We start from the raw sequence: 21,911 nt of genomic DNA, 5'->3' as shown, positions 1-21,911 counted from the left end.
TTGCTCTCGCCCTGTGTTTGACAATCCCATGCACACTCTCTTCCCGCTTCCGCAGCTCGATCTCTGAGTACCTGGGTACGGTTTCGCTTTCCTGCTGCATTTGGTCTAAATCACAAGCCTTGTGGGTGCCAACATCTCCCCCTCCCCCACCAGGTGACAGGGAGCCTTCAGAATCTCAGCTGTCAGAGGTGGCCCCCCTGGTCCCTGTCCTGACGCTTTAGCCAGGCGTCACTGCGCACTGAGTGTCAGGGTGAATGTGGAAGGATGGCCCTCAGACACTCCCGTGTGGCCCTGCCACGTGGCAGCACAGCCTCCCAAGACTGTGATGGCTGTGCACGGAGCCAGGGCCACGCAGGCTCCATCTGATCTGGGTCTTTGACGGGAGCAGGTCCCTACTTACCCTGTGGCTGTGAAAGGCATGACCGAAGGGCAGGGTCCTGGTCTGGACGCTTCCCCACGCTTGGTCCCTCGGCCTGGGTTGAGCACGGTGCTAATGCGTATCAGTCGTGCAGCAGGGATTCAGGAGTTTGAGGTTCAGTGTGTCACACAGCAGCATGGGCCTGTGAGTCTGGGTGCGCCCACGGCTCATCCATGGCAGCCGGGACCCCCTTCCTTCCAGCTGGCCAGTCTGTGGCCCACAGCCGGGCCCCAGGTGGCATCACCAGCCAGCCCTGCAGAGAACCGCTCGGGGTTGCCCTCAGCGTCCCCGGTCCCTGTGCTGCCCTGTAGCCCCACGCCCGGTGGCCTTGACCATGGAAACACCACTGTTCCTCCCATCTGTGCCCCCGCAGGCAGTTCTTGTGGAGCTTCCGACTTCCGGGCGAGGCTCAGAAGATCGACCGCATGATGGAGGCGTTCGCGTCCCGCTACTGCCTGTGCAACCCGGGCGTCTTCCAGTCCACAGGTGGGTGAGGGCCAGGCCCCAGTGCCCCCCGGCCCTCTGCTCAGGCCACCCCTGGCGTGGCGGGCAGCTGAGCACTCCCACACCCCACCCCCTGCCCTCTTTCAGACACCTGCTATGTGCTGTCATTCGCGATCATCATGCTTAACACCAGCCTCCACAACCACAACGTGCGGGACAAGCCCACGGCCGAGCGCTTTGTCACCATGAACCGTGGCATTAACGAGGGAGGGGACCTCCCAGAGGAGCTGCTGCGGGTGAGGCCCCTACTCTCAGGGCCCCATACCGGCCCCCACCAAGCCCAGTGCCCACCACCCTTGGAGACATGGCGCAGATGGGCCCTTTCTCCCCCGGCGACGTCCCTGAGCTCACCATTGCCTGTGTTCCTGGCAGAACCTGTATGAGAGCATCAAAAACGAGCCGTTTAAGATCCCGGAGGACGACGGCAATGACCTGACGCACACGTTCTTTAATCCTGACCGTGAGGGCTGGCTCCTGAAGCTGGGTGAGTGGCGGCCAGCGGGCGGGACCCGCACTCGGAGCCCCCAGCCCTCGGCAGCCAAGGTCCCCGACCAAAGGCAGAAATGTTAAAAGGGAAGGCCTTTGGGCTGAGTCCGCCCGCGGTGGCCGGCCGCTCTCCCCAGACTCGATGGCTGCTGCTTTGAGCCCCGCCCTGTCCGCACGAGGCCATCCTGTCCGAGTCCACGGTGGAGAATAATGCCCGGGCTGCACGAGCGTCCCAGAAAACTGCTCAGTTAGCATCCAGATAGACCCAAGGCAGTTTTCTGCACCAGATGCAGGTGCATTTCCCGTGAGAACCTGCGTGCCTCTCTCTTGGTTTGGTGTGGCTGATTTTTGATGCGTGGTTTAAATGTGCCTTCTTGTTTTCCTTCTGCCTGTGGCTCCCACCTTTCTGTTCTGTGACGGGCTGTCCCTGCTTGTTCTGCGTTAGGAGGTACGTACCCAGTGGCTTCCCGCCCTCCCCCAGCTGCTCACTCCTCTCTCGGTCTCTCTCCCCTGTTGGTCTGTGTGAAGCTCTGATTTGTGGCTGCCATTCATCTGACCCATGTGGCTTTGGACTTGCTGGGGTTAGCGTCATGCAGGGTGCAGTGAATGTGACACCCACAGCCCCGGGGTGGCCAGAATGCCAGCCTTTCTGCGCCCGGGAGCGCATGGGAATGTTGTGTGGGAACGAGCTTGCCCCTCTGTGTCTTGAGGGCCCAAGTGGCCACGAGCCTGCTGGTCACCTGCTCCAATCCAGTGCCTCACCGGGTGCCTCTCATACTAACCAAACAGCGCATGTCTGCACCATGCCGGACACGGTCTGGGGATGTTTGAAAGGCTTCCTAACCATTAACAAAGACATAGAATAGCATTGATATTTTCTGTGCAATTTTAGGAACTGGTAGGAGGTGTTTGTTTTGTTTTGTTTTTACACTGGGGGGTGGGATGGGATCTTGGCCTTACTGTGATGGGTCACAATTGTACGTTATTTGGGCACTCTGAGAGCACATCGTAGGACTAGGCTTGAGAGAATTTGGCCATTTTGTGTTTTTAATCAGGGAGGGTAGAGGGGTGAAGGTGTTTGAAGGCCGCGGCTCTGCTGCTGTTCTGATCTGGAATCTTGCTCTGACTTTTCTCTGGCTGCCCTGAAGTTTGGGAGAGTTTTGGACCTTTGCCTAGAAACCCAGAGCCATACCTATGGACCTGAAGTCCTGAGTCCCTTTGAGAGGCATCCAACTCTCAGGTCACATCAGTTCTGTGGCCCTGGTGGGGAGGCCAGAGCAGGGATGTGTCCAAACCGCCCCCCCCCCCCGCAACTGCAGCTGCACCTGGGCCCCTCCCGTTCCTGCGTTGCTAGGGAACAGGGAACGCAGCTCGAAGGGTGGGGACTGCACAAGCCCGCCCAGCAGCTGGTGTGGCCTCAGCGCCCATGGGAGACGCACCTGCTTCTAAAGACAGAACAAAGTGAGGGCTGTAAAGGGGCAGCAGGGCTTGTATCCCAGCCTGTGTTATGGTTGCACATCTAATGAGGCTGAAGAGCCGGCCTCCAGAGTACCCTTAGGGGCCGCAGAGCCCGCTGGGTGCTGAGTGGGTGCCGAGGAGCCTCAGGCAGCCTCCTCCTTCCCTGCTCCACTGCCGCATGCACATGCATGAGAGGGCATGTCCAGCAGTTACTAAGCTAGTGCTGACGGGTCACCTGCCGGCCAGCAGAGAGACTGCCCGGGAGTCCCCTCCCCAGACCCCCTGCAAGCCCCTGGCCACCTCTCCCAGGCCCGGACGGCGTCTCTGTCGGCAGAGCTGCAGCTGCCAGAGAGTGGGCTCTGTAGGGGACTGGTATCCCTAGAGCTGCTGGGCCTGCACACAGTCCTGCCCCCGGGCCGCTTCCCGGCAGTTCTGACACTGGCCTGGCCACCAGGGACAGCGGCTGGTGTTGGGCTCTGAGGGCCAAGAAGGCAGTAAATCTGCTGGAACCCGATGCTGAAGATGCAGCAGTTTGGCCTGTGTGCTGTTTCTGCGCCTGGCTCTGGGCCCCCACCCAGCCTGGGTGGACATAGGCCTACAGCACAGGCGTGAAAGACGTGTGCTCTGTGCATGCACTCCACTCGAAAGAGGTCACCGCCTGACCCTGCTTAGTGTCTCATCGTAAACGTTGTCTCAGGACAGGTGGCACTCGAGGAAGGCCTGGGTGTTTCATGGGAGCCAAGGAACGGGTAGCGCTGCTGAGCGATCGAGGAAGTGCCTTACAGGCACCAAGTTTGAGGAGTTGTTGTGCTGAAAACATAGGAACTCGGGTCAGAGCTGAGCTGTCACGTGGAGAGCATGTGCTGCACGGTGCGCGTGTGTGCTGGGCCCGCATGCGTGTGCTGGGCTTGACCGTGGGACTGGAAGGAGGCTTTCAGAGTGGAGAGCCAGGCTTCTTTCTGCACTCGGGACTGGTGGTGTGTGTGTATCCGCATTTCCCGAAGCTCAGCCAGAAACAGAGGCACAGCCCGTCTGTTCTCGTGCAGCCAATCCTCTCGAGACCAAAGGTGTGACCCTTCTGCCCCTGGGCCCCTGCCCAGTCTGCCCTCTGCGATGTAAGGGTACCTGGACTGGGCTGGAAGGCTACTTGGCTGTGAGACCTGGACCGGGGATTGGGCTCCCCAAGGCGTGCCACTGAGTCCCCAGAGCAGTGGGCAGGAGCCCAGGGACCCAGTGCTGAGAAGCCTGCCTGGCTGGTGGTGGTACCGAGTCCTTCATGGGGCCGCGGGGCCTCCGTGTGAGCAGAGCACCTAGTGCGCCACCTAGTGACCCAGTAGCAGGAGTGCAGAGAAGAGCAGTTTGCTGGACACATGGACAGCACAGAGGGGCCCTTGGGAGGATTCTCCAAGAACGTGCTTGTGGGGCCCAGTGGACGGCAGGTGCTGGCAGGAGAGTCGGGGCTCAGGCCTGCACAGTGGCCGGAAGGAAGGGCTGAGGCTGCTGGGGGGTGGGGTCTCTGGCTGAGAGAATGGGAGCCTTTGGGAGTTTCAGGCATTGGTAGCTGGGATGGACTTACCTTTTCAGAGGACACCTTTGGCTGCTGTTGGGGGGACCATGGTGGGGCAGGCCCTGGGGGTGGGGGCTGGTGGCCCACCCTAGCACCAGTGCGGGGGGGGGGGGACCTGGTAGGGATGTGGAGGAAGCTGTGCCCCATCACTTGAGGACTTCCCCCCTGTGAACCTGGCCTTGAGTGCTGTCCCTAAGGGTTGCCGAAGTGAAGTCCCTGCTGGGTCTTCAGAGAAAAAAATGAGCAGAGGATTCCGGTGGGGGTGGGGGCACTGAGGCCCCAAAGAGCTGCCCAGGGGTGTGGAGAGTGAAGGTCCAGTGGGGGCTTAGAGAGATACAGGGGAGCAATGTGGCGCTAGGCTCAAAGGCAATGGGCACTGGGCTCATGGAGGGTGCAGCTGGGACCTGGACGAGGCACATGGTCAGACCCTCCTGGCAGGGACCCAGGGTGGGGGAGTGGAGCTGGGGGTGTCTGCTCAGCAGCCGGCTACCTGAGGCCGGCGGGAGGAGGTCACGTGTCTGATTGGTGAGTCAGGGAGGGGTAAGGGAGCCCAGAGGGGTCTCCCAAGGGCCTGGCCATTGGCACTGACTCTCCCTCCAAAGCTGGGTAGCATCTTGCCCACTGGGGTTTCTGCTGCCACTGGGGCCAGGACGCCCTCGTGCCTCAGCCCCAGGAGGACGCAGGGAGCCAACAAGCATCCCTTCCTGTCCTTCCACACCCGCACCCCCCGCCCCGACTCCCTTTGTCCTGTCTCCCTGTGTCCCTCAGCCCTCGTGGCCCTTCACCCAGATAGAGGTGGTGAGCTCGGCCCCTGCTGTCCCCTTGGGGAGTGACCGGGCAGGGACAGTCACGTCTCCTACCCCTGTATGACTTGTGTCTGTTACCACGTGCGTCGTCGTCTCTCAGGTTTTGTTGTTTGAACTTCATGTCAAAAGCAAGGGCTAGAAATTGAAGCTAGTCTGTGCCAAATATTTAAGGGTAAAAAAGGATTTCCTTTTCCATAGTGAGAGGAGAGCAGGTGCAGATGAGCTGTGTGTGTGTGTGTGTGTGTGTGTGTGTGCGCGCGCGCGCGCACGAGCGCCTTTCCATGCGTCCCAGATCTTGTTAAGAGATTAATTCAATCTACTAATTCCCTGGACCGAGGAGTAATTGATGTTGATGCATCCCCGGGCCGCCTAGAGCCCTGAGGTAACCGAATTAGTCCCAGCCAGGCCCCGGGGAGCGCCACTGACTTCATCTTGTCATTTCCATGCAGGGAAATTAAGCCCATTCATTACGACTAACTTTTCCTGAAAGCAGGTTTGGAATGCACTTGAGTTACAGAGGCGGCCCCAGGGGCCGCGGTGGGGGTGCATGCGGGGCCCCAGCAGCGCGCTGTGCCCGCCTGTGCCGGCGCCCACAGGGGCCTTCAGGGCCCCGGCAGCACAGCTTGGCTCGTCCAGGATGGGGCCGTGTTGGGCGGAGTGTGAACGAGTTCCCGAGGAAGGAAGCTAAAGGCCAAGCCCGCCTCCTGGTGGCATTTGTGACCATAGGTATCTGTAGGCCTGGGCCCTGTGCCCACACCTGCCCTGGCTCATGAGCCCCTTCTGCTTGTAGGAGGGCGAGTGAAGACCTGGAAGCGGCGCTGGTTCATCCTGACCGACAACTGCCTCTACTACTTCGAGTACACAACGGTGAGTAGGGGCGGGCCACCCGGCCTTCGTGCCCCAACCCCCCCCCCCCCTGCGCCGCCGCCTGGGCGAGGCTGGCTGAGCGCTCTTCTCTCATAGGACAAGGAGCCCAGGGGTATCATCCCCCTGGAAAACCTCAGCATCAGGGAGGTGGAGGACCCCCGCAAACCGGTAAGTGGCCCTTCCCCCGCCGCCCCTGCCCCAGGGCGCCCGAGCGCTAGGTGACAGCCCTGTCTGTCTGTCTCGGCCAGAACTGTTTCGAGCTCTATAACCCGAGCCATAAAGGCCAGGTCATCAAGGCCTGTAAGACGGAGGCGGACGGCCGAGTGGTGGAGGGCAACCACGTGGTGTATCGCATCTCCGCCCCGAGCCCCGAGGAGAAGGAGGAGTGGATGAAGTCCATCAGGTGCGCACCAGCCCGCGTGCGGGGGTGTGGGCGTGCGCGTGCGGGCGTGTGTGTGGGCATGTGCATCGGCACGTGTGTGCACGCAGCTGGGTACACCCGCGTGCCTCAAAATCGTGGCGTGCACATGCATCTGTGGGGGTGAGTGCACGCACATGTGTATGCCTGCCCACATGCACTCGCACTTCAGTGTGCAGGACCCGCCCGCCGCCTGCTGAGACACGGAGGCTCCAGCCCGCTCTGTCTGGAGGGGTGGAAGTGCCTCCCGGCTGAGCGTGCTCTCCTCCCCCCCACCCCCAGAGCGAGTATCAGCAGGGATCCTTTCTATGACATGCTGGCCACGAGGAAGAGGAGGATTGCCAATAAGAAATAGCCCTTTCCTGGCCTGAACCGGTGAAAGCAGACCCCAGGACCGAAAGTGACCGGTAGCCTCCCCCGCCCCCCCCCCCCCCCCCCCCCCCCCCCCCCCCCCCCCCAGCCGGTTGTGCGCGGACCCGCGGCCGAGGTCCAGAGGTCCTTCGCCGGTCCCAGTCCGCGGTGGCGCCTGCCGGCTCCTTGGAGGGAACCCTGTGCCGGTCGTGCCGCACTTGCTCAGCCGAGGCAGCGCTCACCATTCCCGAAGCCGCTGTTTTATATCCAAACAAGAAAGGAAACGCTACCACTTTTTTATTCAGAGTTTTTTCTCAGATATATAGGATTATAGCTTTTATATGCCTTTTTATATTCTGAAGTTATAACGCAGGATACTTACTTTCTAACCGTAGTATTTTTAGAATGGCAGCTATAATTGTGACCCGTGGACACAAGTAAATACTGTGCACTGAAGAAGTCTATCCGTGCACCTGCCACCCCCCGGGGCGCCAGGCGGCCTCGTGGGATCATGGTCCTGGGGCGGAGGGACGGCTTTGGGCTGGAGCCAGGCCCCCAGAGGCTCATCAGCTCAGACTTTGTGGCCCCGCAGATACTTTCTCAAAAGGCCCATATTTAAAATCTCAGTGATGGTTCTGGGTGTGAATCCTGTGACCATGGTCACACACGCAGTGTGTATGGAGCCCCACTAGTGTGCTGCTGTTGGACTGTTTTGACCCCCAACTGGCAGTTGTGTGTGGTTCCATGGGCTGATTGACTGACTGACCAGCCTTCACGATTTAAAACCTTTCGGCAAAGTAAATGCTTCTTTTACTGACCTATTAACTTGACCAGATCTCTTAGCAGAACGTGTAGACGAGTACCCAGAGCAGACTCTAACTCCGTGTATCAGAGACTTCAAGCTCTTGCCCTGACAGAAGGGGCACGCTGTGGGAGGAAGGCGCGTGGCACTTGGTTTCCTGTAAATAGTGTGAAAGTCCAGACCAATGCCGGTGGTGGAACTTAAGATCCACGATCAGGCGCTTGTCAGGTTGCCGTACTAGGTGCTCAGGGCGGCTGCCCAAGGGAGGTGGGGCCTCAGAGCAGGACGGGTGTGCCGCTGGGCGAGGCTGGGGTGCTGTGTGCTAGGGGGACGCCTCTGCCTCTTCAGGATGGGGTCAGGGACAGATGCCACTGGGACCCCGATGGCCCTATTCTGGTGGTGGGTCCCCGTGTCCATGCCCCTTAGAGGTCACGAGCTGTCCCGTGCAAAATGGAAGTCCCAGAAAGTGGACCTCGGACTGTCTGAACCTACGTGAAGATTTTAAGTCCAAGTAACTGTTCTGGGAGTTGCCTCGGTGCTGACGGTGGCTGGCCTTGGGCCCACGAACTTGGCGCCACTGAACTTGATGTAGCTTTAAGTCCTGCTAGATACACAGAGGTGTGAGCCTGGCCCTCTCTGACATGCCTCAAACTGATTTTTGTTGTTTCATTCCCAAGCTTTTAGGCTTTCTTACTGTACTGATACCTCAAATTTGAAACTTTGGTTTTGGAGAAGGCAAGTCGGCGTTCTCATAATGCCTGACTGGTATATATGCAACTCTGGCCTCCAGTCTTCCATGAAAACCGACGGCGCCCAGAGCACGCGGCCCACTGACACCGCAGACAGCGGGGAACCCCCCCCTCCTGGGCTTGGGGGATGCACCCTCCCCGGGGGTCCAGGCTTGGCCTCAGTGGGGTTGGGAGAAGTGGGTGTAGGGAAACCACTGCAGGAATTCTCTCATCGCCTGTGAAGGAGCCTCACGTGATGGCTGTTTTCCCAGGAACCATGCAGAGGCCATGGTGCTTAGAACCCGTGTCACTTGCTGTCAGTGTTACGTGAGATTCTCTAACTCCAGGTTTGTGTGACAGTATTAACAGGCGGGGCAAGCCAGCTGTCACCCCACTGTGCACTCAGGCAGTCTGGTGGCCGTGTTTCTCCTCCTCCCCACCCGCATGTCTGCCCAGTGCAAGAATTTAGTCCCAACTCTGGCCAAAGACAAGCTTCCCTCCAGAGACCATGGGCACGAGGCAGAGAAGGGGGTGCTCTGGGGCGGAAGACCACAGTCGCCACGGCCCTGCTGGCCTCGGTTTACCCCACACCGGGCGAGTGTTGGCCTCTTGGGGACCGTGGAACATCTTGGAACAGTTTAACGTGGTACCAAATGGAGTCAAAATAGGAGCTATTTATAGATGAAGCAGCATTTAATGCTTCATATAAAGCAATGCATATTTTTTAAAGTTAAAATGCATAGATCTATATAGATGTGCTTTGCTGAGAAGTTAGGTCTGTTGTAGACCAGAAACCACATGTTGTGATTTCACGTTTTCTTATTTTTTCTTAGACATTTCTATTTACGTAAATAGTTAATATGTAAATAATGTACATAGGGATTTCCAGTGTTTGTTATTCAATGTATATACTCCCACAACTTGCATGAAGAAATACCCTGTTATCAATATTTTGTTGTATCATTGGAGGGTGTGTGGCCATCAAATTGCAAATACGGTGTTCACAAAATAAAAACTGCATTGTTCAACAAGATGGTCCTTGACTTGGTTCTTGAAAACAGATGGCCGGCCCCTGGGGGCAGGGAGCCTGCAACTTGGGCTTCCAAGGTTTCTAAAAGGGGCAGCAGCACCCTTGGGGGAGGGTCTGCTAAGCACACGGGGAAAACAGTGGTAAAGAATAAGACACAAGATGTTTAATTTGCTGCCATTTATATACTATATAAACTTTACATGCTGTGTATTTACAGTGGGGCGAGTGCTTTTTTAATCTTTAAAAAAACAAAGATCAAACTTTAGACATCTCTGAACAACACAAACTGTATAAACCATACAGATTATTCAGATACAAACTGTATTAAATACAGTTTTCCCCACTCCGTCTCCTGATGCAGGACCAGTGAATTATAAGTGTATCACAGTTTGATAGCATATCCATATTAAAAATAAAATCACAGTATGATTTTGTCTGTAACTAGAAACTTTAAGGGACCAAGCTGACAACTCAGACTCCAATATCATAGTCAAGACAAGAGACACTGTATAAAAAAGTGTTAAGTAATAAAAACATACCGTAGGCTTTACAAATAATGTTTGGATTATACATTCATAATGTAAATACTCATCATAACTGGTAAATTGATTGGAATAGTTCCACAAAGTTCAAAAACAGAACTTGTCTATAAAATACATTTTCAAATCTTGAATACAACTAAAATATGAAGCAAATTAGTTTCTAGTATCAGACATTACAGAAAACAGACTGCTCTCAAGTCTAGTTGAGAGCTCGTGAATCTTTAAATAAGTCTTTAAATTAAATATACACACTGTCAGTTTGTTTGTACTTTTAATAATTCCATGGCTTCCCGGCTGCTTGCACCGGAGGTCTGACTTGGAGGAGCTTTTCCATGGAACGCGAGCAGTCCACCTGAGTCTGATTAAGCAGCATTGAGATGTCCCAGTCCAGGGCGTCACTGTCCGTGGGATTTACATACACGGTGTTTACAATGGTCAGCAGTTTTACAAAGTGTTTGTCCATTTGGAATAAGGGTAATTAAGAAAAGGTAAAAACTAAAAAAAAGTCCTCCATGGTAAAATCTGTACAGTATTTACTAAAGAAGCACCACGCAGATTGGAACCGAGTTATTTCCTATGTTTATAATTTAAGCTGGGCTGGGGATGGCTTCTGGTGAACACGCCGAATCTGAAAGACAAGAGGTGACAAGAGGCGGCGCGCGGCGGTTAGTAGCTCCGGGGCAGAAGCAGGGCTGCGGCGGCGCGCCCCCCACCACCCCGCGCCACCTTCCTCTGGGCACACGGCTCTCCGGGAAGCTCTTCCTCAAGACGGAGCTGCGCCTTCCGGAAAGGCAGCGAGGAAGGAGCCACCTGCCGGCACGGCCCACTGCCGATAATCCTCTACCGCCTGAAATTCCCTTTTGCTACAGAGTCCAAATCCTTCATTAGGCTCAGGTCTTCCCCTTAGGACACTAGTTAACTGCGCGTTAATCCTCCACAGACACTTTGGTGACATTTGTGTCGGATCCCCCCTGCGGACCGGAATCCACCCTGGATGGGACACAAGGGCACACACTTCCGTCTACCCCGCTGCGGGCCGCGGACCTGCACTACTCTCCCGGGGCCACAGAGTCAGCATCCGGGAGTGTCCAGGACACCGGACACTGTCCAAGTCCTGTTCCGGCATGAGGTACCCCAACCTCATCCAAGGAACACAAAGTCCTCGTCTGAAAGCAGGGACGTTTCTGGGTCTGTGCGCTGCCCGGGCGCCACCGACCCCTAGTGCCCGCAGCATAGGGGCTGAGATGGAGCCTCCGGGGGGCGCCCCTCCTAGCCCCACCGGGTAGGCTGGGTTGAGGAAAGGGGCTCCTCCCTGTGCGGATCCTGGTGCTTCCGGCTGGCCCTCATTTTCTTCCACCCAGGGGAGGAGGAGAAGGTGGCGCTGCCCGAACTAAACGAGCCGTGCCGGCAGAGGCGGGCGGGGTAAGCCGGTCTGGGGGATCCCCCCCACCCCCCACCCCCGCACCTGCTCCCTGCAGCGCCTCGAGCAATTAGGAAACGTACAGACAGGAAAACCGCTTACCATAACTAGCGAGTTTGTTTTGAGGCCAAGGTTTCAATCACCTAGAAAGCAAAGATCAGGAAAGAGATTTTAATGACGGTTTTGCAGACTGTTTCGAGCCTGTGCTGTGTGTGTGCGCACGTGATGCCAATCAGAGCCCGTGCTCAGCAGCTGGGCGCTCGATGCCGGAAGTGCGTCCAGCACAGGACGAGCAGCTGGGGCCGGCACAGGCGCCCTCTTGGAGTGTTCTGCCCGTTCTGCTGGAAACAAGACCTCCCATGCCCGCAGCGATCAGCGCTGTGCCAGCGCAACGGCACAGAGCTCAGGCCCAAGCCCAGGTGAGTGTGTCATGGAGGCGGGGCACAGGTGTCTGAGAGGTCAGGGTACCAGGAGTAAGGATCAAATGGCACACAGGCAAAACGGTCTGTCATCCTCAGCCTGAAGACAGAGATGCTGGGCATAGTGGCCTGGCAGGTGGTCCCTGTCCTTGAAGGACAGGAAGGGACAGGCATGCGGTTCCTCCATCTCCCTGGGAGCACTGGCTGCACACGAGCCAACAAGTGCAATCACAAAGGACACAAAGGGCCACCACTCAACACAGAGCCATAATGCTGCCCCAAGGGACACATGTATGTCCCCCAAATGCCAACAATTCAGATTCACACTCAACCTGCTCTCCCTTGGGAGCCATTGCTGCACCGGCGGCCACTGACCGTGGTCCTCATGAGACACCTGCAGCCAGGAGGGAAGGGCCCGGCCGCAGGCACGACGCCTCGGCAGCTGCCCACCACCTCCTCCCAGGCACTAAGTGGTGGTCAGAAGAGTCTCAATCCTCACCAGGCCAAGCCCCTTTCCCAAACCACCTAAATGTCGACGGGAAACCTATCTGAAAATTCATATAATTAGTGTCTTCCAGCCAAGAGCAGACAACAGCCCTGCATCACTTTCTGGCGGGCCAAGGCCACTCTCCTCCGCCCCAAGCCATCTGAGTCCCCTCCCACAGGGCCCGCCCATCTGTCCCTCCTCAGTCAACCACCACACCGACCACGGGAAGAACTGGTCTGTCCTCAAGATACACAAGATCTCACCCACGTCCACGACAGTCAAGAACCAAAGGGCCTCTGGGTCACCAAGACGCCGCATCAAAGGCACGAGAGCACACATCAGGCGTCTGGAGCTGTTTGTACAAAAGGCCAGAGGACAACCATCTTCCTCTTCGGGTTCCTCCAACCATTTAAAACCCAGAAAGCCTTTCTTAGCTGGCAGGCCACGTGGGGACGGGTGGGGACACCCCCACAAACCGGACTGAGGGATGGGGGCCGCTCTGAGTGCGGGCGGAGGCAGCGGTGTAAGGTGGGAAGAACCCAGCCCCTCTCTGCGTCCCCAGCCTGCAGAGCAGCCCAGCGGGAGCTGCAGCCCACGGCCCAGGCTCCCCGAGAGGCCGACAGCCGATGTTCCTCATGACCCGAGCCCTCAAACTGACTTTTAGCTTAGGCACAGAAGTCTAAAGATTCAGGAAAGAAAAAAAAAATACTGTGAAAATCTCTATCAGAAATGGCTTAAAAACAGAAGTCCTGGGCCTTCACGACACACACACCCCCAGACCACAGCCTCCAGCAGTCCCGTCCCGGAGGCTCTGCTGAGCCCGGCTCCATGTCACCGAGGTGTTCCGTCCATGCTAGGGACTGGTTCTCGTCCCCACACTGCGCTCCCCAAGCCTTGCCCCGCCGGGTGCCTGGGCCCGAGGGACAGGGCAGCAGAGGCTCCGCTCTCTCATGCCATTTGAGGGTTTCTTCCCCCGTGTCCCCAAGCCAAGTTTCTATATTCTTAATTCCAAGTATCGTCTCTTACCCTGGCCACACTCAGACAGAGGACACCTGTCATCTCTGCTCCCCATCTTTAAATGTTTCCTCTTCTCACAGAAAGGCCCGAGGCCTTCTAGAGGCAGCCCGTCGGCTAGGGGGAAAGCGCCGTCCGTTCTCCGGAAACGGTCAACAGTCTCATGGCTGGCGGACTTGGGGACATGTGGCTCTGAGTCTTTAACAAAGTCCTCGGATTTCCTTGAGTGCCTCTTCTTTTTCTTCTTCTTTTTTTTGTGTCGGTGGAGGTCGCCATCGGAGCATGCTACTGAAAGATCGGAATCCTGCTGATGCCTGCGGAGGAACAAGCCACAACTCAACCACCACGAAACCACAGCGCCTCCACGAGGCCTGCTCCTCGGCCTCCGCTCCCACCACCTCGGAGCCTCACCACGCACGCACGCGCGGGCGAGAGTCCTGCCTGACTGTAACCACGCTGCGTCCACTGTAGGAAGTTGTTTAGTCCAGGGCGTAAATTCAGCTTCAAGCCCACCCGCCCCTGCCTTCTGCTCGGCCCAGGAGCTCAGGCCACAGGTCCGGAGCGAGGGGGTCACTAACTTCTCCGAGGACCAGTGGTGGAGGGAAAAACTGCTTGTGTCGGAGCCCCGGGCACGGAGGAGGGGGGCTGCGGCTCGGGGAAGGGCGCGGTCTACCTACGGCTCCGGGGGACCTGCCCCGGTCTCCGTCCCGACACGCATCACATCTCTAGTTAATACGCATCACAACACTGCTCGTGCTCAGTCATCTCGTCACGGAGAGGTCATTTTCAAGGCAATTGATCTCCGATCCAGTTAGCTTTTTAAAAATATAGAAACAAACTTCCCAACTAGATTTCACACTGAGACATGGAGCTAGAGGAACGGACAAGGCTGAGGCGACAGGTGCTCGTCCCGGACCCGCGCCAGCAGGCTGGCAGCCACTGGAGGGACGGTGGCCCCTGTGCCTGCCTGCCTGCCCGCTCGGTGGCCCCTGAGCTGGAAGGAAACGTGAAGAGGCAGGAGAACGAACGGGACTCCATGTGACGAGTACAATTATTAACACCACTTACAAAGTCAAACTCTCCTAAGTCCTCACACAGACCACCGCACACTTACTCTCACGGCCCCAAAATAGCATCATTTTGGGAAATGAGGTTTTTAGGCACTTTCCCGTCCCGTGCAGTAAGGTGCAGCCGAGGACCGGGGCTAGCCCTCGGAGACCTAGGGCAGCGGACTCCGAAGCCCACAGCGGGGGACGGGGCGCCTGCTGGCACGGCGCGGACCCGGGGCGCCGGCAGCCTCTCCCTCACCTGGAATCTCGGTCTCGGTGTTTGTCTTTGGATTTCTTTTTCTTCTTGGATTTTTTGTGCTTCTTCACTTTAGGCTCTTCTAAAGGCTCCTTCTGTGTGCCTCTCCAGGCTTTCTTCTCTGCGCGACCGTCGCTGTTCTCCACGCTGTCGTATCTCCGTTTCCGAGACTTGACATTTTCGTGGTCGTGAAAGCGGCTGATGAGGTCACAGGTGTCGTCTTGGGCCCCGGGCACGGCCTTCTCGTGGGAGTATCTCTCCGGAGGGGGGTATGGGAGGGGCACGGGAGGCGGGCCCACGCGGGGGCTGAGCCGGTGGCGTTCTCTCCCCTTGGCCGCTGCCTCGCAGCCCTTCCTGCCCCTGTAGCAGTCCCTGTAGGGCCGGCCAGCCGGGGCCAGCTTGCTGTGCGGGCGCTCGTGGAAAGGCCTCCACCCCCGCGCCGCGTACGGGGCGCACCTGTCCTGGTAGTGCCGGCACTTGTCCCAGCGCGGCTTCTCGGGGAAGTACTTCTCCCGGGCCCAGGGGTGCTCGGCCTCCGGGTGGTGGTACCGGCCCCACTCCTGCTCTGCACTGCCCCGGCTCCGAGGGTGGTGGTGGCCGTACCTGGCCAGCGAGCGCGGCTCGCCGGGGCAGAGGTGGTGCTGGCTCCCGCCGCAGTGCTCCGTCCTGTAGCGGGCCTGCCTGGGCCGCTCCCTGGTGGAGGAGCGCCGCCTCTTGTGGTAGCGCTCCTCTGTCCTGCTCCTGCTCTCCCTGGCGCGCTCCCCGCTGGAGGAATGAGCTCTTCGGTTGCGATAATGTCCTCGGTCAACTTTTCTAAGGATGCTGATTTTTTCCTTAACCGGAGAATGATCTGGAACTTTTTGTCCAATCTTATTTTCTTCGTATTTCTCGCTGTTACTCTGCTCAGGGCCCCCTTCTGAGTGTTCTGCCCCCTTGTCTACTTGAGGAGCTGGCAAGGCGGTGGCACCTGTGCCCTTCAAAGGGTCCTCTGTGTCCGTGCACTTGTCCCGCCCACTGTAGACACAGGGCTCGTGCTCGCAGGCACCCTCAGAACGGGCCGGGGGACTCAGGCTCAAGCTCTCTGCCACCTCCACGGCAGCCATGGCCCGCGGGCTCTCTGTGCACGTCCCTGACGCAGCCTGGGCCGGTCTGCTCTGGTCATTGGCCAAATCCCCGGGGCCGCACAGCTTAGGGGGCATATCGTCGCCTGCACTGTTCTTGACGTTGCTGCAGAGATTGTTGGCACCAGGCAAAGGCTCCTCAGGTTTTGCTAAAATGTTTTCAGAGATTTCTTCTTTGGTAGACTTGAGGCTGGGCTCCAAGGGTGGCAAGGCCTTCTTCAATTTGCTGCTAAGACCTGTGAGCGCATCCAGTTTCTCCTGGGAATCAGGAGCCGGGCTGCTGGGCTCGAGCTCTGCGCTGGGCTCCTCCGAGGGACCTTCCTCGGTTCCAGGTGAACTGCAGCCCCTGCAAAAAGAAATGGACCGATCAGTCATTGGCTTGATTGTTTTACGGCTCACGTGGACAAAATCTTCAAGACATTCCTTTACTAAATAATCTATGCCTTTAACATACCTGGCTGTACCCAATATGGGCCTTCTCAATTTTGAAAATTTCAAAATTTTCTCTTTCCCTCATTAAATAAAAATCCAAAATTTCCTATCCGGCTCATATACTAACCCATTTCTCAGCTACGGTAACTCTGCACTTCTGGGCTCCTTCTGTTTTCAGATACGCTTCTAATCCTTACTAAGTGTGAGTCATCAGCAAAGCTGAACGATGGCCAGAGGCTCAGACTTTTCTCCTACATCTCTCCCAAGCCTCAGACATATAGTTGCTGCCTCCAAACAGAGCCAGCAGCTCCTTGAACCACTACTTATGAGCTGGGAGGAATCAGTGAGGCTTCAGGAAACCTTCCTGTGGTAAAAACTCTGCCCTTAACAGCTACAGAGCTTCCGAGGTAGCGTCAAGGCTAATGAAAGCTACCAGCAAACAGTAAAACCCTACAACGGCCCCACTCTTCAGTGGGAAGACACCTGGGAGAGCACAGATAAGATCAGTACAGACAAGTAACCTCGAGCACGTCAGTAAGATTCTCGGGCCCACGTGTACACACCTGCTGGGCTACAATACACACGTGGCTGTTTACACAACCATCTGTGGTCGTCTTCACACACATTACATGTGAGGACAAACTAAGCTAGATGAGGAAAGAGACAACAGGAAAGTCACTACAAAGTCACTGAGGGTTCACCTTGTCTCCTCTTTAAGGTGAACTGGAGGGGCGCCTGGATGGCTCAGTCAGTTAAGCATCTGACTTCGGCTCAGGTCACAATCTCACGGTTTGGGAGTTCATGCCCACATCGGGCTCTGTGCTGAGAGCTCAGAGCCTGGAGCATGCTTGGGATTCTGTGTCTCCCTCTCTCTGCCCCCTCCCCTGTTGTGTGCACGTTTGTTCTCTCTCTCCTCCCCCACCAATAAACATTCAAAAAATTAAATTAAAAACTAAAGAAATATACCAATTAAAAAAAACCATTAAGAGGGGAGATACACGGTCTCATCACTGAATGCAATTTCAGAATTCTGGAAGGAGCATAACGAAGTATTTGCATCTTGGTAGAGTCAAGAAGCCCCGCTCTACACCCTCAACAAGGTTTCGACCTGTTTGTCATTAGGAGGATGCAGTGAGACAGCCAGTGCCAGGTGTCCGGCTCAGAAGCGGCTACGCCATCCCCAGGGCAGAGAGACGAGTGAGGCTGGGCGGGAGAACATGTCACCTCGAGGAAATTGCTTCCGTGGAAACCTGAGCAGCCCGATCACTTGCATCTTTCCTAAGCGGCACTTAAACTCTGCAGATCGTGGCCACATCGCTCCCAGAGCCCCAAGGTTCACGGCAAGGCTCGCCCTGGGTGAGACAGGCGGCGCCTGCTGGGGCACGGTCACGACGGCCGTGGGGCTCCGTGTCCTCACAGTTTGTCATCTTACCTGATTTCCTCGGTGGTGCCTTTCACTTTGCTGCCGAGTTTGAAGGTCTCTAAGATCCTGTCTTCTGGGAGGGGGAGCAGAGGAGCGGGCGTCAACTATGAGAGAAAACAAAGCGCTCTCAGCTCTGGCCCCGGACGCGCTGAAGCACGCCCCTGCCCCACCCGGGCCCCCGAGGCGCTCACCTCCCCGGGCAGACCGTGCGCCTTGGAGAAGGGGCGCTCTGCGTGCGGGGCGGGCTGGGCCGGGTGGCAGGCGCCGTCGCAGGGCAGGCCGTCCTCTCTCGGCTCGCTGTCCGGGCTGCCAGCTCCGTTCAGAGCAACGGGCTCTCGAAGCGCGAGCAGAGAGGCCTCAGCGTCCTCAGCGTCCTGCACGGAAGAGGCCGAGCTCTCGGTCGTGCCGAGACCATTCTCCTTGCCCAGGCCCTTGGCCTCCTCGTCAGACTCCTCGGATGACTCAGCACCGTAGGGCACCAGGACGCTGGGGTTCAGCTTGGACTTGCCGTTCATCATGGGCTGAGAACAGGACTCGCTCGGGGCCATCTGCTTCGTGATTTTGCCAGAAACTGCCGTCATAGATGCGCTCGAGGTAGACTGCATTGCAGAGGAACTGGTGACCGTGGAAGAAGGAGCTGGCTTGTTCGGGGTGTCCAGAGAAGGGCCGTGAAGGCCGGGCTGAGACTGGCCCTGACGAACAGGTAACTTGTTGTGAATGCTGATCGTGATTTTTTGTTTCTTGGGATGTTCTGGAATCACAGAGGGCCTGTTAACGGACCAGTTCTGAACAGAAGTCGAAGCGTTAACAGACCCGGCCCGGCTGACACTGGAATTTCCACCAGGACTTGACATGGAGCTGCTTGGTGCTTCTTTTAATGGTCCGGTCCCATTTAAGTGAGGTGGGTTCTGGAAGAGAGAAGACCCCAGCTGCTGAGAGCCCCAGGAATAGTCACAGAGCGTCCACTCTGGTGGGGGGCCCTTCCCATCGTGCTCATCTTTTTCTCTTTTGGAAGGTCAAGTTCCCCACGCTGAGAAACCCCCCACCTTGTGTCCGCTCCTGACCGCCATGAACTTCCCATGGGTTAATCAGCCAACAGGGACGGCTGTTTCTGTCGAAGAGCAACCCCCAGACCAAGTCCCTGCTGCTCCAAGTGGAAAGGACCTGGGCCCCCAAGGGGGCTGGGGAGATGGGCCACATGGGCAGACGCACACGAGCGGCGTCAGCTGTCATCCCAGCCTCCTTCCCGGTCACCTCTGAATCCCGCTCCCCAGCTGCTTTGCTGCAGACCCCACCCGCGCTGCTCTAGCCTCAAGGGGCAAACCGGTGGTCACAGGGGAAACCTCATTCACAGAGCAGCTCTGTGCGGCTTTCATGACGTTTTCTCAAAGGCCTGAGTTAGCCACTATCCTAGCACTGGAAGGTTTCACATAAGAAAAACCAAAAACCTTGAGCTGTCAGTATTTGACGCCTGCCACATGGGGCAAGTGCTCCTCAGCTGGCCGGGGGCCTGTGTCACTACCAAACAGGGCCCAGTGTGGGAGACCAGTCCCTGCCCAGCTCCTAGAGGCATCTGGTGTGTGACTCCAGCTCCATCCCAAACCATGTTCGACGTCCACCAAACACAGCGTGCCACCAGACAGTCTGTCCATTCAGAAACCACACTCAGCCTGAAAGGCTGAAAAAGGGCCGCAGTCTGGGTGGCAGGGGCCAGTACACATGAAGGCCGGCTGGCCACAGTCACCACAGAAGGCAAACACAAGTCAGGCCTTCCTCCTGCAGACCTGGCTGGCTTGCGACCCAAGTGGACCACCGATTCTACAAGAGGCCACCAGGGAGTGTGTCCGACCCAGCTGGAGGGCAGAGAGAGTCCTACTCCTGAGGGGCTGAAGGGACACACTGAAAGTATTCGGTGAAATGTCACCCTTCTGGAGTCCAGCACTCATCCTTGAATAAAGCCCAAAGTGAGAGCTAAGACCTGGAGTATTTACGGAGACTCATACCAAGACTTCCTTCCCCATCGTTACTTTCACACCCTGAATTCATCTGTGTATTTGAAGTATTTTATAAAACGTGGCTTGAATACACTTTTTGGACAAAAAATCCAGTTGCACCAGGACGCGGCAACGGCTGCAGCAGCAGCCGGAGGCTCTGAACGACACGAGAGCGAGCATGGAGAGGACGTGCCCCTGTGCCACGTTACCTTTATCACGTGAGCGGGCAGCTGTGGCCCCATGAACCCCGACGTAGCCTGCTTGCTGCTGACAACCCGCTGGCTGAGGACAGGTCGGGGCGACGACTGGCCGGGGCTGTGAGTGGAATGCGTGAGCTCACCTCCATTTTTCACATCGTGGGACCTGGGGACAGACAGTGACAGTGCTTAGGGTTTCACAGGGCATCTCATCAGAGGAGATTCATCTCTAGCCCCTCAGATAACAGCCCGATAAGCTGCAACACACAGAGCTACGCACAGGGTCCCCTCTAGATCAAGGCGAGCGGCAGGCGCTCAGACCGGGAGACAACAAAGGTGAGTGTGCAAAGGTTTGGTTTTTTAATTTCAGTTTCAAGCAATCTCCACCCCCAACATGGGACTTGAACTCTCATCAAATGGCATTTTAAATTTGAAGATGCCACTATCTGAAGGCTATTATTCTTTTTATAGTTTTCTAATTATAAATACACGCCATTACAGAAAATCTATATTCAGAAGTTGGAAAGAAAGAAAAACACTGCACCTCATACCTCACCCATCAGAGACAGCTACTATTCAGATTTACTGGAATATTCTCCAGGCTTTAACCCATACTGATGTTTTTCAATACCAGTGTGAAAAATTTCAAAATGCTTTTTTCCCATATATATTGAGCACTTTCTCATATTATTAAAAAAAAAAAAGGCATCAGGGAGCCTGGCAGTCCAGGTTAACTGCAGCTCAGATCCTGATGTCGCAGCTTGTGGGTTCGAGCCCCGCGCTGGGCTCTGCACTGACAGCTCAGAGCCTGGAGCCTGTTTGGGATTCTGTGTCTCCCTCTCTGCTCCTACCCCGTTCGTGCTCTCTCAAAAATAAACAAACAAAATTTTTTTAAAAAACCATCACAAAAATAATTTTTAACAGCTGCGTAACAGTCCGTCGTGTGGACATGCTACAATTTCCAAGCTCTTTCCAATGCCGGAGATTTTAGGTGGTTAACTTTCAGCTACTATAAATGAATACCACAGAGCACATATCAGGCGTTTCCCAAGGCCATACGTTTCCAGAAACGGAATTAGTGGGTCAAAGTGCACAGCAGCCCCAGGAGAAAAGTGAGGGGTGCCCACCCAGGCCTGACCCAGAAGGTCACTGGCTGCCTGTGCTCAGTGGCAGAGGGGTGACCACACCCCAGGGCCTCAGAGTCCCCCTTCCTGAGGCCTTCAGACCCAGCGGCCGCCGGCAACATCCCTTCCTCTGCACTTTTCCCTGTCCACTCGCCGAGGAGCTGGAAGCTCAACCAAACTCCTCATCCACACTCGCAAACTACCTTCCTTCCTTTCTCTGTTGCCACCATTACGCTATTTTAAAAACAACCAAATACTGAATTTAAATGTGCTGATGAGATGATGGGAAATGGCAAAACAGAAAATGGGAAAATCTGTTTTCCTGAGGATACCTGATATAAAAGAGAACATAAGCTTGTTGACTGAGTACCGATCTAATATCACTGGTAGAGACGATGGAGTCATTCATTTGATACCAGAGGCCATTGCTAGCCTGCAAAAGAGAGCCAATGAAAGAGAGATTAGATACAATTAAAGAGAGAAGACCAAGCAAGAGAACTGTAAGAAAAATGGGCTTTTGGGGCACCTGCTTCAGATTCTGTGTCTCCCTCTCTCTCTAACCCTCCCCTGATCATGCTCTGTCTCTCTCTCAAAATTAAATAAACATTAAAAAAAAAGGGCTTTCATATTTTAACTGTGCAAACCCCACTTGCCCTCTTAGAATGCCAGCGCTGCCTTAGAGGCCCCGAGCCCCAGCCCTGAGCGGAGCCCACAGAGCTTACTTTGATATAGCAGAAGTAGTGGCCGGCGTGGCAGTTAAAGCCAGTGTGGACCAGCACCGCATACAGAACATAAATAATCGGTTCTCCATTTGGTTGAGACATGTACGGTCGAATGTCAAGGTACTCAGGATATTTCACATCCTAAACAGAAATGGAGAGAGGAAAAAGGGACATCACTTCTGGAGGCCCAGATCGTCCCACATGCCTGCACCCCCCTCTGCAGACGCTGCGCAGGCCGCACCGCGTTCCAAAAGGCCGACAGGCCTGGAGCTGCCT

General features: G+C 56.2%; 2 protein-coding genes across 3 annotated transcripts in view; one reads left to right on the top strand and one right to left on the bottom strand.

Annotated features, from left to right (window-relative positions):
* CYTH3 (cytohesin 3) overlaps positions 1 to 6,947 on the top strand; it is a 51,254-nt gene extending 44,307 nt beyond the window's left edge. The window contains exons 7-13 of the mRNA XM_029949514.1: positions 792 to 904; positions 1,010 to 1,158; positions 1,295 to 1,406; positions 6,030 to 6,106; positions 6,203 to 6,274; positions 6,355 to 6,509; positions 6,807 to 6,947. Of these exons, the coding sequence (XP_029805374.1) occupies positions 792 to 904; positions 1,010 to 1,158; positions 1,295 to 1,406; positions 6,030 to 6,106; positions 6,203 to 6,274; positions 6,355 to 6,509; positions 6,807 to 6,879 (751 nt within the window). The 3' untranslated portion in view covers positions 6,880 to 6,947. The remainder of the gene's footprint in view (positions 1 to 791; positions 905 to 1,009; positions 1,159 to 1,294; positions 1,407 to 6,029; positions 6,107 to 6,202; positions 6,275 to 6,354; positions 6,510 to 6,806) is intronic.
* Positions 6,948 to 9,597: 2,650 nt separating this feature from the next.
* The window catches only part of USP42 (ubiquitin specific peptidase 42), a 46,593-nt gene continuing 34,279 nt past the window's right edge, over positions 9,598 to 21,911 (bottom strand). For both annotated transcript variants that reach the window (XM_029948178.1, XM_029948177.1), the window contains 9 exons: positions 21,636 to 21,776; positions 21,246 to 21,346; positions 19,802 to 19,955; positions 17,790 to 18,506; positions 17,608 to 17,702; positions 14,626 to 16,089; positions 13,330 to 13,631; positions 11,500 to 11,540; positions 9,598 to 10,605 (listed from right to left, as the gene is read on the bottom strand). In XM_029948178.1, the coding sequence (XP_029804038.1) occupies positions 11,533 to 11,540; positions 13,330 to 13,631; positions 14,626 to 16,089; positions 17,608 to 17,702; positions 17,790 to 18,506; positions 19,802 to 19,955; positions 21,246 to 21,346; positions 21,636 to 21,776 (2,982 nt within the window). In that variant the 3' untranslated portion in view covers positions 9,598 to 10,605; positions 11,500 to 11,532. The remainder of the gene's footprint in view (positions 10,606 to 11,499; positions 11,541 to 13,329; positions 13,632 to 14,625; positions 16,090 to 17,607; positions 17,703 to 17,789; positions 18,507 to 19,801; positions 19,956 to 21,245; positions 21,347 to 21,635; positions 21,777 to 21,911) is intronic.

Source organism: Suricata suricatta, chromosome 8, assembly GCF_006229205.1.
Source record: "Suricata suricatta isolate VVHF042 chromosome 8, meerkat_22Aug2017_6uvM2_HiC, whole genome shotgun sequence".
Classification (NCBI taxonomy): domain Eukaryota; kingdom Metazoa; phylum Chordata; class Mammalia; order Carnivora; family Herpestidae; genus Suricata; species Suricata suricatta.
This window is presented reverse-complemented; position numbering and strand designations above follow the sequence as displayed.